The sequence below is a fragment of the Hypanus sabinus genome, chromosome 12 (assembly GCF_030144855.1).
Source record: "Hypanus sabinus isolate sHypSab1 chromosome 12, sHypSab1.hap1, whole genome shotgun sequence".
NCBI lineage: Eukaryota > Metazoa > Chordata > Chondrichthyes > Myliobatiformes > Dasyatidae > Hypanus > Hypanus sabinus.
In genome coordinates this window covers 16,822,176-16,837,245 of record NC_082717.1, presented here as the reverse complement: position 1 = coordinate 16,837,245, position 15,070 = coordinate 16,822,176, and the positions used below count along the sequence as shown (strand labels likewise).

Sequence of the window (15,070 nt, the reverse complement as noted above, 5' to 3'; positions counted from 1 at the left end):
TCCTGCTTGTCTTTTATCACTCCTCTTCTTTGCTCCTTTAAATCAGATAACATTCTTTGTTATAGGAGTCTGGAGCTGAAGGCCTACCCTGGGGTTAAAGGTCTGCCTATGTCAGGGAGGAACAGGGCCTTGTTTAGCTGTTATTTGTTTTCTTGCTCGTTCTGCTCTGTGGTGCTCAGCCAAGCTTTGTGGGCATGCTACAGTGGAGCTGGAATATGTGGTGACACTTGTGGGTTATCACCCACACCCCCCTCCCCCAGCACACCTCAAGTATGTTGCTTGTTAATGCAAACGATGCATTTCACTGTGTTTTTGACGTACATGTATCAAATGAACTTGAATCGTGGAACACTGCTCTTTCCACTAATCATAGAAGTATGTAGCACAGAAATGTGCTCTTTCAGTCCATATTATCTACACTAATCCCATTTGCCTATCTTTGCTCCTCATTCCTCCACTAGTTTCCAGCCTGTGTGTCTCCAAATGCCTTTTAAACAGTGTAATTCTATCGGCCTCTACCACCTTGTCTGGCGTCTTGTTCGAGATCACAGATTCACAACCTTTTTAAGCCATGGGCCACTACCATTAACTGAGGGACCCACAGACCACAGATTGGGAACCCCTGCTCCAGATACTTAACAACCTCCATGTGGAAAAACTTACCCAACAGATCTCCTTTAAGATTTTTCCCTTGCACTTTTAAACCTGCATCCTCTGACCATCAACTCCCTTGTTCTGAGAACAAGATTCTGGCTTCCACACCCTCTCTTTCCGGTCCTGATGAAAGGGTTTGCGTAAAAAGTCAACTGTTTATTCCCTTCCATAGCTGGTGCCTGACCTGCTGAGTTCCTCCAGCATTTTGTGTGTGTTGCTCATGGATTCCATCATCTACAGAATCTCTTGTGTTTAATACTCTACCTATCCTATATCTGCACCCTTTATAATTTCATAAACATCTATAAAGTCACCTTCATCCTCAACATTTCAGTAAGAATAAAGCCAGCCTATTCAATCCCCCATTTTTTCTACAACCCTCCATTCAGGCAACATCCTGGTGAATCTTTTCTGTACTCTCACTTTTGCTACCCTGTCCCTATTATAATGTGGTGTCTAAATTTCCAGTGTTTGCAATTGTTCTTTTAGATTTTATATACTGTAACAATCTGGCTGATTCTATCTTCCAATCACTCACATGCTCGTATTCTAGGTGAAGTCCAGCCAACGTTTCTATAGCTGCAACGCAGTGTCCTGACTCTCTATCTCAGCACCTCAGCCTTTGAAGGCAAATGTACCAAATGCCCTTTTCACTACCCTATCTATATACCCACTGTGTCACCACTTCCAGGGAGCTAGGTACTGGCTCCTCAAGGGCTCCCTGTTCCTTTGGTCCCTGTCATGTACTAACTTTGTAGAAAACAGGATGTCAAAATGTCTATAACAAAAGGCTGTAGGTTTAAGGTAAAATTTAAGAGGATTAGAGGCAATACAAGGTTTCTTTCAACCAACCTGAGGGTGGTTAAAGTTCAAAATGCACAGCCCGAGAGAATAGTGCAGCCAATGATTCTCACAACAGTTAAGTTTCTAGATAAGCAGTGGAAAACAGTGGATTAAGTATAGGAAAATGGGATCAGTATGGATGGATGGATGATCCTAATCAGGAACAGGTTCCGGAATAGTTATGACCCTTCAACCATCAGGCTCCTGAACCCATCTCAATAACTTCACTCACAACACTGAACTGATCACTGAACACAAACTGTGGACACACTTTCAAGGGCTCTACCACTCATGTTCTCAGTGTTATTTGATTTATTTACCATTATTATTTGTTCCTGTTTTGCATTTTCAGTTTGTCTTTAGCACATTGCTTGTTTGTCTGCCTTTTTTTGTGTGCAGTCCGTCATTGATTCTATCATATCTCTTTGTTCTACTGTGAATGCCTGCAAGAAAATTAATCGCAGTCAATCTTGGCAAGCAAATAAAAGTTCCCCGACTTCATCACATCATCGTCACTGAGGCCTGACATGGTCATTCTGTCAGAAACCTCAAAGAAAGTGGTCGTGGTAGAGCTGACATTGCCTAGAGAAGACCAGATTGAAGAGGTGTTTGAGCGTAAAAGAACCAAACACCAGGAGCTGGAAGCGCTATGCCAGAGACAGGGGCGCAGGGCACAATGCGAGCCTATAGAGATGGGGTGTAGAGGTTTTGCTGGCTGCTCATTATGCAGAAACTACTCTCTCCTCAGCATTGCTAGGGCTGCAAAAAGAAGAGCCATCAGAACCACAGCAGAGATTGCTGAGCGAGCCTCCAGATGTCAATGGAACAAGAGGTGTGTCACGTGGACCAGTGCTGTTGGGACACAAGCTGGGGCCTGATCAACCCTGGCTGGGTTGTCAAGGGAGAGTGTTTGGTGTTGAAAGACCCAAAACACCCGATGACCCCAGGTTACATCACTGATAGTGTGCCCCAGGGGATCCTGGGATGTATCTCAGCATCAGGGCAGTGCTCGGTGACATATGCAGTGTGTACTTTGAACTTCTGATGGTTGGCGTGGATAGGCTGCGTCAGAAGGCATGCTTATGTGCCGTTTGATTCTATTAAAGGGGTCTTAATTATCTAGAAACCTAATCAGAAAGGGAGAATCCATACAAGGAACTAAATGACAACAGTTTACAGTCCACTATTCAGTCCACATTTTGAGAGAAATACCTGGCTGTTCATTATATACAGGAGGGCATTATAGTGTTCATAACTAGTGCAATTATGGTTTCTCAATAGATAGGGGACAGTCAGAATGTTAGGAGTCATGTTCTTCTCTGTGATGGAATGTAGGCACACATTTAATGAACTGTTCTATGGCAGTCAGGAACCAATTTATTTTAAATGTGTGATCCTATTCTGCTAAAATAGGTTTGACAAGAATTTAACAAGGACACATTAACCAGTGCACTAAAAATACCAGAGTACCTTAAAGGGAATCAAGTACTATCTTTGATGCATGGTTCAAACGCAGACCCTGGTTGGGTATCATCTCCCACTAATTGTCCCAGTGCCAAGATTGATCCATTGTCTGACCAAGTTATTTTTTTTAGGAGCATTAGTGCTTCTTTCTAAATGCTATTTGTTTCAGCTTATTGTTTGCAGAAGTTGTTCTTTTTTTCTCTACACATTGGGTATTTGTTGAGTATTTTTATGGGCTCTTTTGGGTTTCTTGTTTTGTGCCTATAAGGAGACAAATCTCAAGGTTGTATAATGTATGCATACTTTGATAATAAATGTACTTTGAACTTCAATGGGCTTCCTGGACAAAACAGAACAGAAGAAACAGGAACAGGACTGGGACCAGCTATCAAACATCTTCTTTCATTCAATAAGGTCAAGGGTGATCCAATTTTGGTCTCAACATCTCTCCATTAAAGCCCATACCATAGGACTCATTTGTTATTAAACAGTCTATCACTCTCTGCTTCCAAAACTGTTGGAGGGGGAGGGGGAGGGGGATGACATGAACATAGATTTCTCGAATTTCCAATAATGCCCCCCACTTTCATTTCCTTTCTCATCTTATCTCCTTTCCTGCCTGTCATCTCCTTCTGGTACTCCGCACCCTCTTCTTTCTTCCATGGCCTTCTGTCGTCTCCTATCAGATTCCCCCTTCTCCAGCCCTGTAACTCTTTCATCAAACAACTTCCCAGCTCTTTACGTCAACAACCCCCCCACCCCGGGTTTCGCCTATCACCTTGTGATCCTTCCTAACCCCTCCCCCCACAGCTTCTTATTCTGACTCATCGCCCTTTTTTCTCCAGTCCTGATGAAGGGTCTCGGCTCAAAACGCCGACTGTCCCCTTTTCCATAGATACTGCCTGGCCTGCTGAGTTCCTCCAGCACTTTGTGTGTGTTGCATTAATAAACCTACATGTTATAATGTCAATGAACTTCAGCCTATATAGTTTAGCTTCTGGAAAGTAACTCTTGAGCTGCAGCTGTCTTCAAGGTGGCCATCATTACCAACAATTCCCTTGACCTGGGAAGGGTATTACAGATCATTTTAATTGAAGCAATGAAATACGACTAAGTGAGATGATGGTCCACTTCTTAGGGCAGTTCACAATCAACCATGTTGATGTGGGGCAGGAGCCATTCATTGGCCTGACTAAACAGAGATGGACGTCTTCATTCCTTCAAGGATATGAGTGAACAGAGGTGTTTTCAAATAAGACACTAGAGCAGAATCAGGCCACTCTGCCCATTGAGATTTCTCTGCCATTCCAAAATGGCTGATTTATTATCTCTTTCACTCCCTTTCTCTTGTTTTCTGCCCGTAATATTTGGTGTCCTTACTAATCAAGAACCTATCAATCTCCACTTTAAGTATACCCAATGACTTGGAGTCCACAGATATCCACAGCAATGAATTGCACATATTTACCACACTCTAGCTAAAGAAATTCCTCCTCAACTGTGTTCTGAAGGGACATACTTCTATTCTGAGGCTATGCCCTCTGGTCCTAGACTCCCCCATTATAGGAAACATCCTCTCCATGACTACTCAATCCAGGCCTTTCAATTTTCAATAGGTTTCATTGAGATCCCCCTTCATTCTCCAGCGAGTAGTTGCCAGACCAAATACCAATGTGTCATCTCTAACTATCCCTGTGTTTTTTTAAAGTTTATCAGGCTTGGTTTAAAGGTAGTGTTCTCACTTCTGATCCAAGGGCCCAAGCACCAGGTATGGGGTGAGCACATAACGCAGGCTGGAACGCCAGTCAATCAAAGAGTCCAATGCACATCTTCTTCAGGATGTGATTATAAAGTAAAACTGTGTCTGTGTTCTCAAATTGGCTCAACACTTCCCTGGGCACCATTTCTATGAAAGGGATTTGGCATACTCAGCAATACAGTTTGCACAATCTGTATTGCCAGCTGAAGAAAAAAAACTTGCATTTATATAACACCTTTCACATCTCTTTCCAGACACTCAAAGCACTTTTGAGTGTAGTCACTTCAATGGTGTAGGAAGAGTAACAGCAAATTTGTACACAGCTATTTCCCACAAAGAGCAAAATAAAGTTCACATTGTTGATAAAAGTTAAATACTAAATGATAATAAAGAGGTTCACCTATTATAAAAGTATGCATGCAGCATACAAATCCGAGATTCTTCTTCTCCAGATAGCCACGAAGCCAAGAAAAAACTATGGAAGTCAGTTCACAGAGCAACAGCAAACCCACCTCCTCCACCCACACAGAAAAAGAACAGTAACACAATCATCAACACTTCCCCCCCCCCCAAGCCCCTTCCCACCCATACAAAACACAAGAACATCGGCCCCCAAAATACTCCTCTCCCCACCACAAAAATCTAATGTAATAAGAACACTGAGCCCCCCCCAAGACACCCCCCACACAAAGCACATCAACCCCCAAATCCCCCAACCCCACACGAAAAAAACGAGAAAGAACACAGATAACAATGACAAAAATCTGAAATAAAATCAGAAGAAAGGGAATACAGAATTCATCATTTGACAAATGATTATCAACCTTGACACACCAACTTTCTTTCCTCATGAATTCTGTCTAACCTGCTGAATATTTGCCATATTTATTATTTCTATACCTTGAGAACTAGTGGTTAGCACAACACATCACAGTACCAGTGAACAAGGTTCATTTCCTGCCACTGTCTATAGAGGTTTGTATGTTCTCCCAGTGACTGCATGGGTTTCTTCCAGGTGCTCCGGTTTCCTCCCACAGTCCAAAGACATACCGGTTGATAGGTCAATTGGTCATCGTAAATTGTCCTGTGTTTACACTAGGGTTAAAAATCAGGGCTTGCTGGGTGGCGCAGCTCAAAAGGGAAAGAAGGGTTTATTCTGCACTGTATCTCAATAAATACTTAGTTTGAAACTGCAGATGCTGGAAGTCTGACGCAATAACTGACAATGCTTTAAAGCTCAGCAAGTCAGGCAGCATCTGTGGAGAAAGAAACAGGGTAACTTCAAAACCAAAATTATGCTGGTGCTAGAAATCTGAAATAAAAACACAGAACATTAGAATTAGTTCTGATGAATTGTTTTCAGTCTGAAATGACAATTTTGTTCTCATTCCACAGCTGCTGCCTGACCTGCTGAGTCCAGAGCTTTAGTTTTATAAAGTAGTTTAGTTTTTATTAGTTAACAGACAAAGCCTTGGTTTATACAAGTCATCTCCATGTAGCACTGCAAATGAGCAGTATCCCAGATTATGTGTCAAAGCTTCAATAGTTGAACTGGAATTTACAACCTCCTTGGAAAAGAAGGTGTTAGCCGTTGTACCTGACGTTCTGCTTGAACTGGGTTGCTCTCAAATCCTAAATACAAGGGTTCAAATAGAATAAAATGTATTGCAAACTTGGTGTCATTTAAACTACCAAATGTACTGTCAAGACTTTCAAGTAATCTTTTTATCCACATACATTTTGTCAGCTTTGCATAACCTGATGCTAATAATAAATGATTACAGACAGAATTCTTTTCTACTTTAAAATTTTTAATATTGACCTTCATGGCTCCTGGTTTCTCTACATGCTCCCAAGTACAGTTACATCACATACATAGACTCCAACATTATTATAATAGAGACAAGCCATTTAGTGGCTTACACATTATACATCGACTCAGTCATCTAAATCTCTCCCCTGCCCACTGACGCCAACTCACAGCCCCCATAATTACTGAGTTTGCCTTCAACATGTTCAATGCTTTCCCTGAGCACCTCAGACAAAGGCAAAGTCGGCAATTATGGGGGCTGTAAATCTCACATCCTGTTCTTGCACATCCACTCTCAAAGAATTTGTCAAAGTCCAGTGTTGCAGCCCCAAATCCACATGCACTGGAGGCTGGAGTATCTGTCTCGGGTTGAAGGACTGTGCATGTGCATGGGTGGGGGTGGGGGAACAGGGCTCGCTTTGCCACGTTTCGTTGTATGTTGTGTTCTGCCGTACATCATGGACATGCAATGTTGGCACCAGAATGTGTGGTGACGCATGCGGGCTGCCGCCAGAACACCCTCAAATGCATTTCTGATCACCATCCAGAGACGAATGACACCATTTGCAATCTCTGTCTTAGTTTTGGCCACAAGTTGAGCTTTTGATGCTCCATCCTGTCAAAGATGTTTCCACCATGCAACAGGTAAACACAAGGACATTCAAATTCAGGGCATTCAGCAATTTAAGTGCACCATCCGTTCAATAATTATGGCTGACTTGGTTGGAACCACAGCTTTACATTCCTACTAACCCTTGATAGGTTTTCATGCTATTGTTTATAAATAACTCCTCTAAATACAAGGGGTGATTGATAAGTTCATGGCCTAAGATAGAAGGAGTCAATTTTAGAAAACCGAGCACATTTATTTTTCAACATAGTCCCCTCCTACATTTACACACTTAGTCCAGTGGTCATGGAGCATACAGATCTTGGACCTCCAGAAAGTGTCCACAGATGGGTGATTGATAAGTTTGTGGCCTAAGGTAGAAGGAGATGAGTTAAACAGCTCCCGTTACATGCACATGCAGTTCAACTCTGAGTGACTATGCAGAAAATTTGGTTAATAACTCCTTCTACATTAGGCCATGAACTTATCAATCACCCCCTGTATATTCAAACATTCTGTTCTCATTGCCTTTTGATAACCAAAGCTTAGCAGACTCATGGCCCTCAGAGAGAAACAAAAATTATGTCCACTAACTTAAGGAACAATTCCTACAAATAGATCCTCCCAAAAGGGAAAACATCCTCTCTGCACCTACCTTGTCAAGACCTCCCCATGGACCTCATATGTTTCAATCCAGTTACTTTTCATTCTTCCAAACGCCAGTGGATACAAGAATACGTACACAACACTGGAAGAACTCAGCAGGTCAGGCAGCATCCGTGAGAAAAGAGCGGCCAACGTTTCGGGCCGAGACCCTTCATCAGGAATGGGGAGGAAAGAGAGGGCCGAAGTCCAGTAATAGAGATGGGGGGGGGGGGGGGGGAGAGAAGGACTAGAGGCGCCAGGTGGAAAACCAACCAGAGGAAAGATGAGGGGATAAGCATTAAAGAACTATAGAGATAAAGGAGCAGAAAGTAGAAAGGGGAGAGAGGCAGAGAGGGACCTGGGATAGGGGGAGGGGGAGGGAATTACCGGAAATTGGAGAATTCAATGTTCATACCACCAGGCTGGAGGCTACCCAGACGGTAGATGAGGTGTTGTTCCTCCAACCTGAGTTTGGCCTCATCATGGCAGTACAGGAGGCCATGTATGGACATATCTAGATGGGAATGAGAGGCAGAGTTGAAGTGGGTGGCAACCAGGAGGTCCTGTCTATTGTAACGGACAGAGCGAAGGTGCTCGACGAAGCGGTCCCCCAATCTGCGTCGGGTCTCACCGATGTAGAGGAGGCCGCACCAGATGCAATAGACAACTCCAGCAGACTCGCAGGTGAAGTGTTGCCTCACCTGGAAGGACTGTCTGGGGCCCGGAATGGTGGTAAGCAGGGAGGTGTGGGGACAGGTGTAGCATTTGCGCTTACAGGGATAAGTGCCGGGTGGGAGTTCTGTGGGGAGGGACGTGGACCAGGTAGTCGCGGAGGGAATGATCCCTGCGAAAAGCTGAGAGGGGTAGGGAGGGAAAGATGTGCTGGGTGGTGGGGTCCTGTTGAAGGTGGCGGAAGTTGCAGAGGATAATGTGTTGGATCCGGAGGCTGGTAGAGTGGTAGGTGAGGACAAGGGGAACCCTGTCCCTGTTGTGGTGGCGGGAGGATGGGGGCTGAAGTGTGGGAAGTGGAGGAGATGTGGGTGAGGGCATCTTTGATGACGCCAGAAGGGAAACCACGATCCTGAAAGAAAAAGGACATTTAAGAAGTCCTAGAACAGAAAGCCTCATCCTGGGAGCAGATGCGGTGGAGACGGAGGAACTGGGAATAGGGAATGGCATTTTTGCATTGCGCAGGGTGGGAAGAGGTAAAGATTGTTATGGGAGTCAGTGGGTTTGTAGAAGATGTCAGTGGATAGTCTGTCTCCAGAGATGGAGACCGAGAGATCGAGAAAGGGGGAGAAGTGTCCGAGATGGACCATGTGAATTTAAGGGCTGGGTTAAAGTTAGAAGCAAAATTGATGAAATTGACGAGCTCAGCATGGGTGCAGGAAGCAGCACCAATGTAGTCGTCGATGTAGCGGAGGAAAAGTTGGTAGTGGTGCCAGTATAGATTTGGAGCATAGACTGTTCCACATAACCCACAAAGAGGCAGGCATAGCTGGGACCCATGCGAGTGCCCATGCCTACACCCTTGATCTGGAGAAAGTGGGAAGAACCAAAGGAGAAGTTATTGAGAGTTAGAACAAGCTCCGCCAACCGGAGAAGTGTGGTGGTGCTGGGAAACTGGTGGGGTCTGTTATCCAAAAAGTACCGGTGGGCTTTGAGGCCTTCTTGATGTGGGATAGAGGTGTATAATGATTGAACATCAATGGTAAAAATGAAGCAGTCGGGGCCGGGGAATTGGAAGTTATTGAAGAGGTGAAGGGCATGGAATGTATCCTGGATGTAGGTGGGGAAGAGTCTGAACTATGGGGGATAAAATGGAGTCCAAGTAGGCAGACACAAGTTCGGTGGGGCAGGAGCAGGCTGAAACTATGGGTCTGCCGGGACAGTCAGGCTTGTGGATCTTGGGGAGGAGGTAAAACCGAGCTGTGTGGGGTGTGGGAATTATGAGGTTTTTGTCTGAGGAAGGAAGGTGCCCGGAGTTGATGAGGGTGGAGATGCTGCGGGAGACAGTGGATTGATGTTTTTTGGTGGGGTCCTATGGCAGGGGTAAGTACAAGGTGTCAGAGAGCTGTCGTTTGGCCTCAGTAAGGTAGAGGTCCGTCCGCCAGACTACTACGGCACCACCTTTGTCTGCAGGTCTGGTGAGGTTAGGATTAGTGCGGAGAGAGTGGAGGGCAGTGCGTTCAGGGGGAGTGAGGTTAGAATAGGAGAGAGGGGTGGTGAAGTTGAGACGGTTGATGTCTCGGCGACAGTTAGAGATGAAAAGGTCGAGAGCAGGTAGAAGGCCCGACAGGGGTGTCCAAGAGGAGGAGGAGGAAATTCATAATTCCCACACCCCGCACAGCTCAGTTTTACCTCCTCCCCAAGATCCACAAGCCTGACTGGTTTCCTCTGATTGGTTTTCCACCTGGCGCCTCTAGCCCTTCCCCCTCCCATCTCTATTACCGGGCTTCGGCCCTCTCTTCCCCCCACCCCATTCCTGATGAAGGGTCTCGGCCCGAAACATTGGCCGCTCTTTTCTCACGGATGCTGCCTGACCTGCCGAGTTCTTCCAGCGTTGTGTACATATTCTTTGATCCACAGCATCTGTAGTTGTATTCCAGTGGATACAAGACCAGCCCATTCAGTCTTTCCTCATGATAACTTTCTCTGAACTACTTCCAGTGCCTTAACATGCTTCCTTACAATAAGGAGACCAATGATGTGCACAACTCTCTACATGTGATCTCACCAAAGCCCTGTACAGCTGAAGCATAACCTCCCCTGTCTTGCATTCAATTCTCTTCACAAGTAATATTGGTTTTCCAAATCATGTTCTGTAATCTTTTGAAACTCATGCACCAGAACACCCAGGTCTCTCTGCACCTGGAGTTTTGCAATCTTTCACCATATAAAGGTTTCACCTTGCTCCCTACCACTCCATTTTCCTGCCAAAATAGAGAATACCACATTATCACACTTCCACCCACTAACCCATCCTACCACACCCTCCTCTACACACCACCACTACTTTATCATTTTCACCTTATGTACAGACAGACAATGCTATGCCCAGTGTCACTTTATGGACATACAATCAATTTATATAAACTATGTATATCTATTGCTTTTTTTTATTATCGTGTTCTTTATCTCATTCTGTTGTTTTTTTTTGTGCTGCATTGGCTCCAGAGTAACAATTATTTTGTTCTCCTTTACACTTGTGAACTGGAAATAACATGGAGCAATCCTGACCCTCCCTGATGACAGATTTGCACTCATGCACTTAAGCTAAGTTCCTCTCTCTTGCCTCGCTTTCCCCATCTTTTTAACTCTCTCCAGTCCAACAGCTTCTTCTTGCCACACTGTGTATATCCCTCTCCCCTTGCAGTGCCACTAGAGAGATAGACACCACTCCCTTAGTCCACCACCCTGCAGCTGTCTCTTTAATCATATATCTCCTTTTGCTCTTTGGTTAGCTTCTCCATTACACATTGGTAAAGTGTCCCTAAAAATTTGTACAAGAGCGTCAGTAATCTAAATGATGTTTCTGTCTCTTGATTCCATTCATCTTCTCAGACAGGTGATCCTCTCCCCTACCCAGTGGTCCCAATTTGTACCCTTCCCCAATGGGAACATGCAAAGAGATATCTTGATATCTAGGAATGCTGCCCATGGCTGGCAGTGACCATGTTTAGACAGAGGCAGACATGGGAACAATTAAATTAAATTGGACCATAAGAGCAAAATTAGGCTCAAGCTCTGCTCCGCCGATCAATCATGGCTGATTTATTTTCCCTCTCGACCCCAATTCTCTTGGAGACACTCGGCCAATCTTGAGTCACCTGTGGGAAGAAAGCAAGAAAACTATGCTGGAAGTGGGCCAACTGCATTGGGGTTTTTGATCCGAAGCATTGACAAATCCTTTACTCCCACAGATGCCACCGAGCTTTTCCAGCACATTGCTTGCCACTCCAGATTCCAGCATCTCCATTTCCACGTGAGGGAAGGGAAACTGGAACATCAGTTAACCCAGCAGATGGTCAGCCTGAGTCCAACACCTTGTAAGTATTTCTATTGGAATATATGCCCAGTGGCCACTTCATTAGGTACACCTGCTCGTTAATACAGTTATCTAATCGTGCCAATCGTGTTGACAGCAACTCCTTACACAGAAGCATGCAGTCAGAAGACCCTAAGACCATAATATATTGGAGTAGAATTAGGCCATTTGGCCCATCAAGTCTGCTGTGCTATTTCATCATGGCTGATCCATTTTCCCTTCTCAATCTCAATCTCTTGCCTTCTTCCAGTATCCCTTCATGCCCTGCCTAATCAAGAATCGATCAACCTCTGCCTTAAATATACCCAATGACTTGGCCTCCACAGCCACCTGTGGCAATGAGTTCCAAAGATTCACCACTCCCTGGCTAAAGAAATTCCTCATCTCCATTCTAAATGGATATCCCTCTATTCTGAGGCTGTGTCCCCTGGTCTTAGACTGCCCCACAATGGTGAAAATCCTCTCCACATCCCTTCTATTGAGGCCTTTAAACATTCAATAGATTTCAATATGATCGCCCCCCCCCCCCCATTCTTCTGAATTCCAGTGAATACAGACCAAAGGCCATCAAACGCTCCTCATTAGACAAGCCTTTCAATCCCCGAATCCTCTTCGTGAACCTCCTGTGGACCCTCTCCAAAATCAACACATCCTTTCTTAGATAAGGGACCCAAAACTGCTCACAATTACTCCAAGTGAGGTCTTATAAAGCCTTAACATTACATCCTTGCTTTTATACTCTAAATCCTCTTGAAATGAATGCTCTTGAATGAGTCCTCTTGAATTTCATTTACCCTCCTCACTGCCAACTCAACCTGCAAATTAACCTTCGGGGAATCCTGCACGAGGACTCACAAGTCCCTTTGCAACTCAGACTTTTTCTCTCCGTTTAGGAAAATAGACTATGCTTTTACTTCTTCTACCCAAGTGCAAGACTATTCACTTCCTGACACTATTGCATCTGCCACTTCTTTGCCCATTCTTCTAATCTGACTAAATCCTTCTATAGCCTCCCTACTTCCTCAAAGCACCCTGCCCATCCACCTTTGAATCATCTGCAAACATGGGCACAAAGCCGTCAATTCTGTCATCCAGATCAGTGACATATAATGGATAAGTGGTCCCAACATAGATCCAGGTGGAACACCACTAGTCACTGGCAGCCAATCAGAAAAGTCTCCCTTTATTCCCACTCTTTGCCTAATGCTAGTATCTCCCCTGTAATGTCATGGGCTCTTAACTTATTCAGCAGCCTCATGTGCAGCACCTTGTCAAAGGCCTTCTGAAAATCCAAGTAATCAACATCCATCCATTCTCCTTTGTCTATTCTGCTTGTTATTTCTTCAAATAATTCCAACAGATTTATCAGGTTTCCTTCAGGAAACCATGCTGACTTTGGTCTATTTTATCATGCATCCAAGTATCAGAAACCACATCCTCAACAATGGACTCCCAACTACTGAGGTCAGACTGAATGGCTTATCACTTCCTTTCTTCTGCCTCTCTCGCTCCTTGAAGGGTGGAGTCACATGGTCAAGAGGTTCAGCCGTTTTTCATTGATTCTGAGGCGGCATGATTGTTGGTTTCTCACATGGTGGTTTGAGTATCTCAGAAATTGCCCATTTTGGGGGGATTTGCAGGCACATCAGTGTAGTTTACAACGAACGTCGCGAAAATAAAAAGTCCAGTGAACGGCAGCTCTGTGGGTGAAAACATCTTATTAATGAGAGAGGTCACAGGCGAATGGTCCTAATGGTTCAAACCGGCAGGAAAATGACAGTAACTCAAATAACCACGCGTTACAAAGACCACACCGGGTTCCACTCCTGTACCTATGAAAATTGGCCACTGAAAGCGAATCTGCCACTTACTAATGCGATTAGTGGACATAATCAATTAAAGAGCCACCGCCAGGATTCATTCGCGCCAACTCGGGAGGACCTGGCACTTCACGAGGTGGAATCCGGTCACCCTATCCCTCAGGCAAAATGTACATCGATACCCGCGTTTTTCCCGGGGATTACTGTGTCGGGGAGTCACTGCACCAGGTCGGAGAGTTTCAGCAACCCCGTGACATTCACTCAGCCGCTGCATTCTCAGAGCATTCAGTTTCCCTGTTCCCCGTTAAAAGTTACACGATGGAAACAACTTTAATTCAAAAGCCACTGCGCTACCTCCGAATATATTTAGGCGCCATTTCAAGAAGAGGAGAAAAATAATACAATCTAAACTTTCCTGTCAGGATTATTTTTCACGCTGTTATCGTGTATTAAGTGCGTATACATTATTTATCACACAATCGATGGTCCAATTGTCACATCCCATTATAAAGGACTCTTGAAATCCCTCCCTCTACGCTAAATAAAAAAACAAGGTAATTTAACATTTGACAAACGGCTCACATGCTCGCTCTTTGTCCTGTGATGGAGGTAGACAGACACAGTGTAATCCTTCTTTTTGGCAGTGCTGTACAAGTTGGTAGCCCCCCGGGGAACGCTCTGGGTGGCTTCCCTGGCTCCGGGCTTTAATTTCATCTGATCGTAAGGGTCCTCCGGCAGACGGTCGTGCTTAACTTCCACGTTCTTGTTCCAGTCAGTCATTGCCGAGTCCTGCACCCCGAAGTAACAGGGGGTCAAAGAGAGAGGGTGGGGAGGTGGGGTAAGTGATGACAGTCAGCAAAGAACTCAGGTACCGCTGTCACTCAGCCGACTGCAGTTCATACTGGCTGGGTAGCTGCAGCAAAAAAAAAGCACCGACCGAAAAGCAAAGGACTGCCCAGTGGGAGGGGCACACGTTATATCTGCGTATGGTGCAGTGAACTGCAGAAAGAAGGGGGGAGAGAGAAAAAATCAGTATTGTGAGAAACGGCGTGGCGAAGTTCTGGGAATAAGCTGCTCTCCTGCCTTTGGGTGCCCGGGTAGACAAATAACGGGTACGGGGAACTCAGCTACAAGCAACACCCTCGCACAGCCGCCATCCATTCGGAACATTAAAAGGACAATCTTATTCGCAACAGATTGTAAAATCGGGCTCCCAAAAAAAGAGACTTCCACTTCAATTGAGTTCGGATCCCCAGAATGCCGCTGATAGCTAAAACTGATAATCTTGAAATTACAGGTTCAAATCCCCGCACAGGAATGAAAATTCGGTTAATCTGACGTTTAGAGCTAGTATTGGGAATGGTGCCCGTGGAGGCGATGCATCATTGTTACAAGTTAATTTAGGAAGGAAATCCGC

The 15,070-nt window shown here is 44.9% G+C and overlaps 1 protein-coding gene across 1 annotated transcript in view; it reads right to left on the bottom strand.

Moving 5' to 3' along the window:
* LOC132402451 (inactive phospholipase D5-like) overlaps nt 1-14,433 on the bottom strand; it is a 172,018-nt gene extending 157,585 nt beyond the window's left edge. Inside the window, exon 1 of the mRNA XM_059985301.1 lies at nt 14,236-14,433. Coding sequence (XP_059841284.1) covers nt 14,236-14,433 — 198 coding nt within the window. The remainder of the gene's footprint in view (nt 1-14,235) is intronic.
* Between the last annotated feature and the right edge of the window lie 637 nt (nt 14,434-15,070).